The 13,732-nt window shown below is 36.8% G+C and overlaps 1 protein-coding gene across 25 annotated transcripts in view; it reads left to right on the top strand.

Annotated features, from left to right (window-relative positions):
* The window catches only part of LOC144592691 (focal adhesion kinase 1), a 359,949-nt gene that overhangs the window by 261,706 nt on the left and 84,511 nt on the right, over positions 1–13,732 (top strand). For 15 of the 25 annotated variants that reach the window (XM_078397517.1, XM_078397532.1, XM_078397534.1 and 12 more), the window contains 3 exons: positions 5,121–5,141; positions 5,321–5,418; positions 6,632–6,716. In XM_078397517.1, coding sequence (XP_078253643.1) covers positions 5,121–5,141; positions 5,321–5,418; positions 6,632–6,716 — 204 coding nt within the window. The remainder of the gene's footprint in view (positions 1–5,120; positions 5,142–5,320; positions 5,419–6,631; positions 6,717–13,732) is intronic. The other 10 variants (XM_078397538.1, XM_078397519.1, XM_078397536.1 and 7 more) reach the window with 1 other exon arrangement.

Raw genomic sequence — 13,732 nt, 5'->3', positions numbered from 1 at the left:
GTGGGTCAGGGTCCAAAACAGATTTCTTGAAACCCCACAATCTGGAAACATACTTTTAAGTATAAACTTAATTTGAAATAGAGAATGCTGGAAATACTCAGTAGTTTAGGCTATATCTGTGGGAATAGAAACAGTCAGGAGCCAGAATGGCAGGTCAAAATCATTTGTCAAACTTGGTTAAATATATATTTAATTATAACTTAAATAAGATGTGAACTTTGACAAAAATCATTTCAAATAATATTCCTTTACAATTTCAATCATGAATGGGCCCTGAATTTGCCATGATGGGTCTGAAGACCTGAAATGTTGCCCATTCCTTCTGTCCAGAGATGCTGCCTGTCCCGCTGAGTTACTCCAACGTTTTGTAATTACCTGGGGGAAATGTTGAAATTATAAACTAATTTGATTTCCTAATGTTGAACTTCTAAAATGAAACAAGTGAAAACAGACCTAGTATTAGTGATCAATTAAATGTTTTCATAACATGTCGTTTTCTTAACGACAGGAATAAAATGAGATAGACATTTAAGCACATGGGAGTAAAAATTGACATGCTGTGCATCCATTTTTCAGGCCTAAAATGGGCACAAAACATAACTGCAGTGATATGGTCACTGTTTAAAATGCACAGGCAATATCCCCAAAATATATGTGAGTATTTGTATTAGGTAAATTTGTCATTTAGATGCACAGTGACAATTTAAGGGCACAACCACACAAATTCATCAGTGATGAATAGATGTGCTTAATTTTCTTTAGTGGCTCCATGTAGGCTTAAAATAATAATATCTCATTAAGAACACCTACAGTGCCCTCCATAATGTTTGGGACAAAGACCCATCATTTATTTATTTGCCTCGGTACTCCACAATTTGAGATTTGTAATAGAAAAAATCACATGTGGTTAAAGTGCACATTGTCAGATTTTAATAAAGGTAAATTTTAATGCATTTTGGTTTCACCATGTAGAAATTACAGCAGTGTTTATACATAGTCCCCCCATTTCAGGGCACCATAATGTTTGGGACACAGCAATGTCATAAATGATAGTCATGTTTAGTATTTTGTTGCATATCCTTTGCATGCTTGAAGTCTGCGATTCATGGACATCACCAGTTGCTGGGTGTCTTCTCTGGTGATGCTTTGCCATGCCTGAATTGCAGCCATCTTTAGCTTATGCTTGTTTTGGGGGCCAGTCCCCTTCAGTTTTCTCTTCAGCATACCAAGAGCATGCTCAATCGGGTGATTGCCTTGGCCACTCAAGAATTAACTGTTTTTTAGCTTTGAAAAACTCCTTTGTTGCTTTAGCAGTATGTTTGGGATCATTGTCTTGCTGCAGAATGAACCGCCGGCCAATGAGTTTCGAGGCATTTGAACTTGAGCAGATAGGATGTGTCTATTCACATCAGAATTCATTCTGCTACAACCATCAGCAGTTGTATAATCAATGAAGATAAGTGAGCCAGTACCTTCAGCAGCCATACATGTCCAGGCCATAACACCCCCACCACCTTGTTTCACAGATGACAATAGACAATAGGTGCAGGAGTAGGCCATACAACCCTTTGAGCCAGCACCGCCACTCACCATGATCATGGCTGATCATCCACAATCAATACCCCATTCCTGCCTTCTCCCCATATCCCTTGACTCCACTATCATTAAGAGCTCTATCTAACTCTCTCCTGAAAGCATCCAGGGAATTGGCCTCCACTGCCTTCTGAGGCAGAGAGTTCCACAGCTTCACACCTCACTGAGTGAAAAAGTTTTTCCTCCTCTCCGTTCTAAATGGCCTACCCCTTATTCTTAAACTGTGGCCCCTGGCTAGGGACCCCCCAACATCGGGAAGCTGTTTCCTGCCTCTAGTGTGTCCAATCCCTTAATAATCTTATATGTTTCAATAAGATCCCCTCTCATCCTAAATCCCAGAGCATACAAGCCCAGTCGCTCCAGTCTGTCAACATACGACAGTCCCACCACTCCGGGAATTAACCTCGTGAACCTACGCTGCACTCGCTCAATAGTAAGAATTTCCTTCCTCAAATTTGGAGACGAAAACTGCACACATTTCTCCAGGTGCGGTCTCACTAGGGCCCTGTATAACTTCAGAAGGACCTCTTTGCTCCTATACTCAACTCCTCTTGTTATGAAGGCCAACATGCCATTAGCTTTCTTCACTGCCTGCTGTACCTGCATGCTCACTTTCAGTGACTGATGAACTAGGGCACACAGATCTCGTTGTACTTCCCCTTTTCCAAACTTGACACCATTCAGATAATAATCTGCTTTCCTGTTCTTACCACCAAACTCGATAACCTCACATTTATCCACATTAAACTGCATCTGCCATGCATCTACACACTCACATAATCTGTCCAAGTTACCCTGCATCCTCATAGCATCCTCCTCACACTTCACACTGCCACCCAGCTTTGCGTCATCTGCAAATTTGCTAATGTTACTTTTAATCCCTTCATCTAAGTATTTAATGTATATTGTAAATAGCTGCGGTCCCAGCACCGAGCCTTGCGGTACCCCACTAGTCACTGCCTGCCATTCTGAAAGGGACCCATTTATCCCTACTCTTTGTTTCCTGTCTGCCAACCAATTTTCTATCCATGTCAGTACCCTACCCCCAATACCACGTGAGGTGGTATGCTTTGGATGTTGGGCAGTTCCTTCTCTCCTTCATATTTTGCTCTTGCCATCACTCTGATATACGTTAATCTTTTCTCATCTGTCCTCAAGACCTTTTTCCGGAACTGTAGTTGCTCTTTTAAGTACTTCTGTAATCTGGCCATCCTATTTTTGCTGCTAACCAGTGGTTTGCATCTTGCAGTGTAGCCTCTGTATTTCTGTTCATGAAGTCTTCTGCGGATAGTGGTCATTGATAAATCAACACCTTACTCCTGAAGAGTGTTTCTGATCTGTCGGACAGGTGTTTGGGGATTTTTCTTTATTTTAGAGAGAATTCATCTGTCATCAGCTGTGGAGGTCTTCCTTGGCCTGCCAGTCCCTTTGCAATTAGTAAGCTCAATCAGTGCTCTCTTTCTTCTTAATGATGTTCCAAACAGTTGATTTTGGTAAGCCTGAGGTTTGGTTGATGTCTCTAACAGTTTTATCCTTGTTTCTCGGTCTCATAATGGCTTCCTTGACTTTCATTGGCACAACTTTGGTCCTAGTTGATGTTCGGCAATAAAAGTTTCCAAAGATGATGGAAAGACTGGAGGAAAGACAAGGTGCTGAGAGCTCACTTATACCTGCATTAAGGAGGCATTTGAACACACCTGAGCAATTACAAACACCTGTGAAGCCATGCGTCCCAAACATTATGGTGCCCTGAAATGGGGGGACTATGTATAAACACAGCTGTAATTTCTACATGGTGAAACCAAAATGTATAAAAATGGCCTTTACTAAAATCTGACAATGTGCACTTTAACCACTTGATTTTTTCTATTACAAATCACAAATTGTGGAGTACAGAGGCAAATAAATAAATGATGGGTCTTTGTCCCAAACATTATGGAGGGCACTGTATTCAGCAAAGCCAGGCAAACCAAGAATACTCCTGCCTCTCGACAGAAGTAATTTAATATCCCTCAGGATCCCTCGTCAGTTCCCAAGCAATCTTCAACTACACAGTCATGTAAATAAAATATTAAATGCTCTTAACTGATGTTTCAGACCATCACTCAAGATGTTATGCTCCTCTCATTCATATAATGCATGGGTGCTGGTGTGTTATCTGCTTCAATTATCTTAGGATTTCATTTCCCTGAGGTTTGTTCAAGAACCTCTGGCCAAAGTGGCAATCAGGGGGCCATCATGTGGTCCAGCTCTCCCAGATTACAAAATGCTCTCTGCATTCAGCCCATCTAAATTTTTAGTATGACAACATGTTGGCCTTTGGTGATTAAAGGACACCATTTGAAAATTTTGTGCAGAAACCAAAGATATCCAGGTGCCCATAAAGTAAATAGATTAAATGCATTAGTTTATGTTAGTTAAAATGAATGATAGTTTTGCCTGATGTAATGCCATTTTCCCTGGGCTCCTTTGACCACAGATCCCTGAAATAAGAGTACTATAATTTTATCTACCAGTTAGACCTTAAACACAGATGTGCGGAGTATTGTTTCAAATTGAGTACTTGGTCTGGAGAGGTGCAACTGGCTGAATGGTGGCATGACTAATTCTGAAGACAAGACAGGATTAACATTTGAACCAATGTTATTTGAATGCTACAATTGTTTCGTTGGGTTGCTGTTGTCTAAATTACTTAAATTATTGCATCGTATGGGAGGCGCATTCCCAATCTCGTTGTACCCCTGGGTACAATGACAATAGAGATATATTGTATTGTATTGTATTGTATTTGAAATTTGACTATCAGATGTATTCATTAGCATTTTTTGAGATACCTGGAAGATTTTGTTCATTGCAAAGTCAGCAATTGTTTCCCGTCCCTGTTAAAGTTTATTGCAAGCCTTAAAAATTGAAGCTACATATTAAGACTGCATTATATTTTTATTATCTGTATGCTATAAATGATTTCTATTATTTTATTACAAATAGCCTCTCTTCCTGCTTGAATAGTATGTAACTATGAAATCTGCACATCCACTGTGCAAAAGAACCTCAAAAGACCCAATGGAAAAAGGGAGAACTTTGGGGGGGGGGGGGGGGGGGGGGGGTCATGTGACTTTTTCCTGTCATTTTTGTGAAGTGATTGTTTAATTAATGGACAGATAAAGTTAGGTTCCGACTTAAGGATCTGAAGAAGGGTTCTGATCCAAAACGTCATCTGTCCATTTTCTCCACCGATGCTGTCTGACCCACTGAGTTCCGCAAGCACTTTGTTTTTCTCAAGATTCCAGCAGTTCCTTTTATCACCACTGTTCAATTAATGTTGATTTAAATTATTACACATAAAGATATTTATAATAGCTATTCCTTTAAGATTTTTTGTCGCTGTTTGCATAAAATGGCGGATTGAATTCATTGTTGAGCACTCATTGGTCAACTTAATTGCATTTTGCAACTTTATCTACAGAACTTATAATGTATACAGGTTTTTGATTTTTGTTCTCCTTCCTACCCCCATTGCAATGCAGAAAGCTATGGGATAGACGAAGGTAATGAATCTATTTCTCAATTGTTGTCTGATTATTTTGCCTGCTGCCTGTGGATGAATATAATTGTGTCAAGTTGTGTGTCACTTACAATAACCGTTTCTCATTTATATTAAAAATGGAAATGCAAGAATCTCTGGAGCACAGTCATTAAATTTGTTTTTCTTTTCCACTCTTCACAGCCAGGGACTATGAGATACAGCGAGAGAGAATTGAACTGGGTCGTTGCATTGGAGAGGGACAGTTTGGTGATGTCCATCAAGGGATTTACATGACTCCAGTGAGTAACTAAAATCACTTTCCCAAAGTTGAAAGCAAGATAATCATCAGGGAGGTCAGTAACTGTGATGGACTGGAAAATGTTTACCACTCTCATCTCCTTCGTTCCTGGGCATTCAAATTGCCGAACTAGGTAGTGCTGTTGATAGTTAGTATGCTCCCTACCATACAGATGTTGTAGTTCAAAAGAGTATTTGTCGACATACCAAATTTCCTCAATCCTCTAAGGAAGTAGAGGTGCTGATGAGCTTTCATAGAGATAGCATCGGTGTTTTGGTGATAAATCTTCAGAGTTATATATACGCCCAGGAACCTAAAGATGTTGACGCTCTCCACTGCCATCCCGTCGATGTAGACAGATTTTGTGGATCCTTGGCTTTCCCTTCCTGAAGTCAAAAATCAGTTCCTCGGTCTTGCTATTGTTGAGAGCAAGATTGTTGTTTTGACATCACTCAATAAGATTATCAATCTTTCTCTAGTCCTATGACTTATCATTACCCATTATATGTCCAACAAAGTCTTTTGGCAAACCTAAAGATGGCTTTGTTGTATCTGGCTACATAGTCAAATGGGTATAGAGAACATAGAGCAAGGATTGAGCACACGGCCTCCTGCGTTGATGGCTATTGAGGAGGAGGTATTGTTCCCCATTCATACTGTTTGTGGTCTGCTGATGAGGAAGTTGAAGATCCCTGAATTACATAAGGGTAAGCAGAGATCCAGTTCTCCGAGTTTGATATTTGGAGTGGGTGATAGTGCTGAGCTTTATTCAATGAACAACAACCTTGCGTCGTTGTTCTTATTATCCAAGTGGTTCAGTGCAGAGTGGAGAGCCAAGGAGATCACATCCACTGTAGATAACTGGCCATATCAATCAGTCATGAAACTAAAAGTTCTGTTGCAAACATGGGCAATGTCAGAGCTAACATTCTGCTTATATTCTGTCCTCGTGAATTGCTTAAAATTGTTTGTAAGTATCCCGTATTAATATTTCTTAGAACAGTTATTGTATTTTAAGCCAAATCAGAATGGAGCATTTCTGTTTATAGTTAATCAAACCGCAGAAGGTTTATCTATTTGCACATAAATTGGCTGCTTGAATCAGGATCATTTGAATGATACCTCAAAGTAAGTGCTTGGTTCAGTTGTATTTAATCAAACTACTTAATTGGCTAATCAAGCATTAATTTTTAAATCTTTTGTGTTATTTGCAGGAAAATTCTGCCATGGCAGTTGCTATCAAAACATGCAAAAACTGCACTTCGGATAGTGTGCGGGAAAAGTTCCTACAGGAAGCCTGTAAGTTTATGAACAGTGCATTACTGTTCTACAGGTATAAAATGATTCTAACACTTCAAACACTTTTGTAAAAATGGGATTGAAATAAGTGAAGTTCGGGAAGAAGTGCAGTCAACACATTGATCAGCTCCTGTTCTGTAATTGTAACAATTCTGCACTTACCATCTGTCCTGTTAACCACAGTGACATACTTTAGAACATTTGGTTTATTATACAGCAGATTAATGTAGATCAGTGAAATCATCACATTCAGAAATTAGCATAAAAAAGATTGATGCTGTGAAGATCGCAACTTCAACTACAGAAAACCACTACTTGCTGTTTTGGCCTTGCATGCTGAATGATTTTGCTGCCTAACTAATGAGTTTGACATAACCTATTGATGGACTGCAAGTACATACTTTTAGTCTGGTGAGCAAAGTGCTTTTCTTTTTGTGCCCCAAGGTGCCCCATCTACACTAGTCCCATCTACCCGTATTTGGATCATATCCCTGTAAACCTTTCCTATCCATGTACCTGTCCAACTGCCTTTTGAATGTTATTATAGTACTGCCTCAACAACTTCCTCTGGCAGCTGGCCAGCTTGATCCTCTCTATGAAAAAAATCAAGAAAATTATGAAGTCCATAAAATGATAAAAAAAATACATCTGATGTATTGAATGTAAACACTTTATGGAAGTAAAGTACCCCTGTCAGCCACCCTAATTCTTCATTTCATGGTTGTGGCTTCATTAATTCAAGGCAACTAAGAATGGGCAGTAACTATTGTCCTGCCTAAAAGGTCCATATTCTTTACGAGACCAGTATCCTCAGTCTGGAAAGTTTATCGTAACACAAGTTTGAATTCCAGCATTGTAGGTGCGAATATAAATTCACGTAATTAAATAAATCTCTAATTTAAAACAAAAACAATAGTAATATCAGTAAATGTGGCATCGATATGGACTGGATTGGAAAAGCCCAATTGTTCATGTCCTGCCAGGAAGGAAGGAAGTTGGTCATCCAAACACCATCAGCACTTATGATGACTCTAAATGCAACAATGCAGTTAACATTTGACTGCTGCCTGAAATGACTGAGCAATACACTCCATTCATGGGGCAACTTGTGTCTGTTATGCATTTGTAATGCTAGCATTTATTTCAAGAGGGCTTATATATTAAAAAAGGGATGTAATGTTAAGTATAAGGCGCTGGGAAGGCCGCATTTGGAAAGTTGTGAGCAATTTTGGGCACCATATATGAGGAAGGATGTGTTGGCTCTGCAAAGGGTCCAGAGGAGGTTTACAAGAATAATCCCAAGAATGAGTAAATTAACCAATGATAAGCATTTGTCGGCACTGGGCCTGTACTCGCTGGAGTTTAGAAGAATGAGAGGGGACCTCATTGAAACATACAAAATAGTGAAAGGCTTGGATAGAGTGGATGTGGAGAGGATGTTTCCACTCGTGGGAGAGTCTAGGACTAGAGATCATAGCCTCAGAATTAAAGGATGTTCTTTTAGGCAGGAGGTGAGGAGACATTTATTTAGTCAGAGGGTGGTGAATTTGTGGAATTCTTTGCCACCGAAGGCTGTGGAAGTCAAATCAGTGGATATTTTTTTTTATTTTTTTATTTTTTAATATTTTTTATTTTTGAAAAGCATATGTACAAATAGAAATAAGAAAAAACACATTTGTTACAAAGTTCTTACATAGCTTCAATTTTTAAATTTTTGAAGAGAGAAAGTAAAAATAAAAATAAAAAACTATAAACTTGGGGAGAGAGAATAAGAGGGTTAAAAAAAAGGATTTAACAATAAAAATTAACGGGAGTAGATCCGGGAGACAATAACCACAGTTGTACATCCAACCCCTAACTCAAGTTTCAACTTTTAATTTAAATTTTTTATTTTAGTCCTGTGCCAAACCCATTTACTTTTCTAAAAATTCAATAAATGGAGACCATATTTTTAAAAATAACTCAGGTTTGTCGATTAAGGCAAACCTTATTTTTTCCAAATGCAGGGTCTCTGTCATTTCCGTAGTCCACATTTTAATTGTGGGGGTTATTGGTTTTTTCCAAAATTTAAGTATTAATTTTTTCGCAGTTATTAGACTGTAATCAAGAAAATGTACCTGACTTACTGTAAAATTTGTAGTATGTTCTGATAATCCTAATATAATTAATTTTGGGTCCATATCTAATTTTTTATTAATAACTTTAGAAACTATTTTAAAAATCTCCAACCAGAAGTTTTGCATTTTTATACAAGTTACGAAAATATGAGTTAAATTAGCTTCTTGAAATTGACATTTATCACAAATAGGAGAGATACTAGGAAAAATCCTATTTAATTTCGTCTTCGAATAATGTAATCTATGTATTATTTTAAATTGTATTAAGGAATGTCTAGTATTCAATGAACATTGATGTATATGTTGTAAACTTTCATCCCATATATCTTGCATTATAAATTGATTCAATTCGTCCTCCCATGCTCGTCTATAAGATTCTGATGACGGAATGTCAGTGTCAAGGAGAGTATTGTAAATAAAGGATATTAATTTATTTGAGTTATAATGTCGATTCAGGCATACATCAAGTGTTTCTGGACCTCTAAACTTATATTCTTGCATGTGTGATTTTACATAATCTCTAAGTTGTAAATATCTAAAATAATTATTAACATGTAATCCGTACTTCTGCTGTAAATCCTGAAAAGAAAGAAAAGTTCCCTTATGATAAAGATCTCCCACCCTTTTGATTCCATAACTTTTCCATTGAGCAAAGCCTCTATCTAAGACAGACGGTTTAAAAGAAGGATTATTCGCAATAGGAAGGAAAACAGATAATTTACTCAATTTTAACGTAAGCTTTAATTGTTTCCAGGTACGGATAACACTATGTATAATGGGATTACCTCCATATGTTTTTTTATTTAAATTTATTGGAGCTAAGAGGATCGCACCAATATCGAATGGTAAACAATCCTCTTTCTCCATCTTTAACCAATCCGGTTGTTGATCAGAATCATCCAACCAGCAGGTTATATTTTTAATATTAACCGCCCAATAATAAAATAAAAAGTTAGGTAAAGCAATTCCTCCATTAATTTTAGACTTACATAGATGTCTTTTATTTATTCTATGAGTCTTGTAGTCCCAAATAAAATTAGTAACAATTGAATCAATTTTTTTAAAAACCTTTTTTGGAAGATAGATCGGAATTGCTTGAAATAAGTATAGTAGCTGTGGAAGAAAGATCATCTTTATAGCATTACTACGACCAACTAATGATATAGGGAGTGTTTTCCAAAATTGGATATTTCTGTGTAATTTAGCAAGTAAAGGAGGAAAATTTAATTTAAATAAAGAAGTATATTTCCTAGTCACATAAATTCCAAGATATTTAAACTTTTCATAGGCAATTTTAAAAGGAAATTGTTGAAGTATGGCCGGATTATGCTCCATTATTGGCATAATTTCACTTTTATACCAGTTAATTCTATAACCTGAAAATGAACCAAATTGAGTTATGAGATTTAATAAATTCGGAATGCTAATTTCTGGCTTTGTAATATATATTAATACATCATCCGCATATAAAGAAATTTTATTGGTTGTATGTTTAGTGTTATAGCCATGAATATCTGAATTTGATCTAATACTCTCAGCAAGTGGTTCTATAATAAGGGCAAATAGAAGTGGTGATAGTGGACATCCTTGTCTACAACCCCTAGCTAAATGAAATTTAGATGACAGCATTTGATTAGTTAATATTCTAGCTGTTGGGGATGCATATAAAAGTTTCACCCATGAACAAAAATTTTCACCTAGTTGAAATTTTTCCATCACTGAGAAAAGATAGGGCCATTCTACTTGATCAAATGCTTTTTCAGCATCTAGCGAGATGATTGCTAAATCTTCATTTAATAGTCTATTTGAATAAATTATATTAAACAAGCGTCTCAAGTTGAAAAATGAATATCGTTTAGCTATAAAGCCTGATTGATCGGGGTGTATCAATTTATCTATAACTAGACTTAATCTCTGAGCTAAGATTTTCGCTAATATCTTCTGATCAGTATTTAAAAGAGCTATCGCCCTATAAGAACCAGAGTCTTCAGAATCCTTATCTTTTTTAGGAATGAGGATTATTGTTGATTCAGTCAGAGTTTGTGGTAATCTCTGTTGTTTAAAGGCGTGACTATATACAGTTTGCAAACGTGGAGAGGTCAAACCACTGAATTTTTTATAAAATTCATTATTTAAGCCATCAGGGCCAGGAGTCTTCCCATTTTTCATGGATTTAATGGTCTCTTCAACGTCTTTCATAGTTATTTCTGCGCCCAGTAAATTTCTATCACTCACATTCAAACCAGGAAGGTTACATTCCTGCAAAAAATTTTGGATCTGCGCAGAAGTATCTGTTATTTTTGATGAATATAATGACTGATAAAATTGCAAAAATCTCTGATTAATATCCTTAGGTAGTTTAAGCAAATCTCCATTTTCTGATCTAATTTTATGAATTGTAGAATCATCTTCTAATTTACGGAGTTGACGTGCTAGCAATTTCTGTGGTTTATCTCCAAATTCAAAATGTTTTTGTTTAGTATATTGAAAAAGCCTTAAAATATGAGCTGAGAGGATATAATTTAACTTATATTTGAGAGCTGCAATTTTATTATGTATTTCAATAGAGGGAGCGATGGCATTTGTTATGTCTAACTGTTTTATCTGACTAATCAGTGGATATTTTTAAGGCAGCTAGTAGTGAAAAGTTTTGCCTGTATCTCCCTAGAATTTTTTTTTAATAGACACCAATTGATAGCAAAGCTGGTAATTCACGGAGAAAAACAGGACTTGCTGGTTGTAAACTGAAATTTTTAAAAAATCTCCTTTTCTGTGGAAAGCATAGAACAGCATCAAATATGAATTAGTAAGTGTAAAAATTGTTCAAATGATTCGAAGTGAACCCTGTCTATTAAGTAGAAGAAATGGGCAGGGACTATCTGCCATTCACGCACATCAATCTGCACCTTTAATATGAATAAATTGCAAAGCAAATAACTTTGTACATATTTTTTCCTGGCAAAAATTCCTGGTGGATTATCCAGAAGGGATACAAGGTTTTGCTATAATTGTTCAATGCTGCTTTATTATCACATGTACGAAGTGCAAAGGCGCAGTGAAATTCCTTTCGTACAAACAGTCCAGTAATCACCATACCATCCCCGAGTAGCAATTGTACAGAAAATTGCCCACATGTAAGAGGCACCATGCTGATTAGTTTGAAATAGTTTGATTTTGAAGTAATGAAATGTGGATTGAGTGAAAAAACAGCTATTTTTCAAAAGAAATACAAGTCATATGAAAATATATAATACTCAAAGCCGAACCACTCTACTTGCAGAACTTTACCCATGCCCGCCTCTTAACTCTGCCTTGGTCATATGCGTCAGACCAACACTTTCAATCTAATAGCAATCCTTCCATGCCATCTTGAACTGACTGTTAAAAATATTGACCCTCTGCTACTCTCAGGCTGTGTGAACTATTGAATGTAATAAACTGCATTTTAATAGGTTATTATATGATTGAACACTCTCCAACTCACTATTGCGAATGGAATTTAAGTAAAAAAAGGGTGAGAAAGCATAGGGTTTGGTTTTCAAGATAGTAATTGAGGATGGTCAGATCAGTGGCCAAAACCCGGCCAGACAATGTGCAGTGGAGCAAACCTGCTCTTTAATATGTTTGACATAATTCCTATAACCCTTTTCTAAACTGTATGGCCGCTTTTAATGTCTCTATAATAGAGATGTGGTTTTAAAAAAGGAGGAATGAAGCCATTATACAAGTCATGCTTCCTTCCCTTTAGAGGAGTATTACTCGGAACGGGAGCAGAAGCATGCTTCTCATTATTAAACAAAAGCGTCCTTCAACTAAATTGAAATCTACAAAATACATATAACATATTGCTAAAGCCTAAAGTTAAAAAAAAACATGTTCATTACTTAGTCAAATATTATTTCCTGTCTCAGAAATTAATGATTAGTTATATATAAGGTATCATTTTCCATGTAAATTCCTAGTAACCTCAATTGCTGCATCAGTGTGACGATGAAACTATGGTTGGTCAAAAAAATCCTTTAGGAGGAGGAAATGTCAGTCCTACATGCTATGTCGGTCACTTGGCTATGTGGCTGACACTTAATTGACCTATGTCCGCATCGTCATCATCTACGATACTGGCCCAGCTTGTATGTTTCCCCTGCTCCCGCCCACTTCCCACGCCACATCTTTCCTTTTTTTAAATCTCTTTGAGTGCAGGTCATGGTCACCCCAACCTGCTGGGCATGTCTTCCTGCTCTGCATTTTGCAACTCCTGCATTCTTTAGATTATGTTCTCACTCTCTAATAGCTTCCACTTAACTCATTGATCAGATGACCCTCTTTACAGCTTTATTCATCCATTTCTTTAAATATCCAATTAATTAATTAATTCCACATTTAAGCACAGTGTGTCAATCCTATTTCGGGAGCTCTTTAAAGCTTTTGGCTATATTTTGGGGTCTTTGACAATATAACAGAAGTGCAGAATAATTCAAATGCTAGATTTTCCAATTACTTTCATAATTCTGGCTTCTAGTACAAATATGGATAATGGATAGAGTTGTGTTGCTGCAAAATGATTCTACCAATTTGTAGTTCAGTATTTCTGAAGTTCAGTATTTTTTCTCGTTGATCACTACAAAAGCAAGAAGCAGTTTGTGAACTGATGGGTGATGGAGCTCCAGGTTCTTCTTTCTAAAGAGATTGTTAATTGAATCTCGCAAGGAAGGGACTGATAAGCATTTATTGGATGAAAACGAGTGCTATTGCAGATAAATAATGTCAGTGTATAGATTGGCTGTGAGCTAATTGAACAAGAGTAAGCCTGAGGAGTTGAATAATCTACTCCAGTTGTATATCATTTTGGCCTTTCTCTTTCATCTCTTTTAAAGTCATGTTAAAAAATAATAAAATTTG

Source organism: Rhinoraja longicauda, chromosome 4, assembly GCF_053455715.1.
Source record: "Rhinoraja longicauda isolate Sanriku21f chromosome 4, sRhiLon1.1, whole genome shotgun sequence".
NCBI lineage: Eukaryota > Metazoa > Chordata > Chondrichthyes > Rajiformes > Arhynchobatidae > Rhinoraja > Rhinoraja longicauda.
This window is presented reverse-complemented; position numbering and strand designations above follow the sequence as displayed.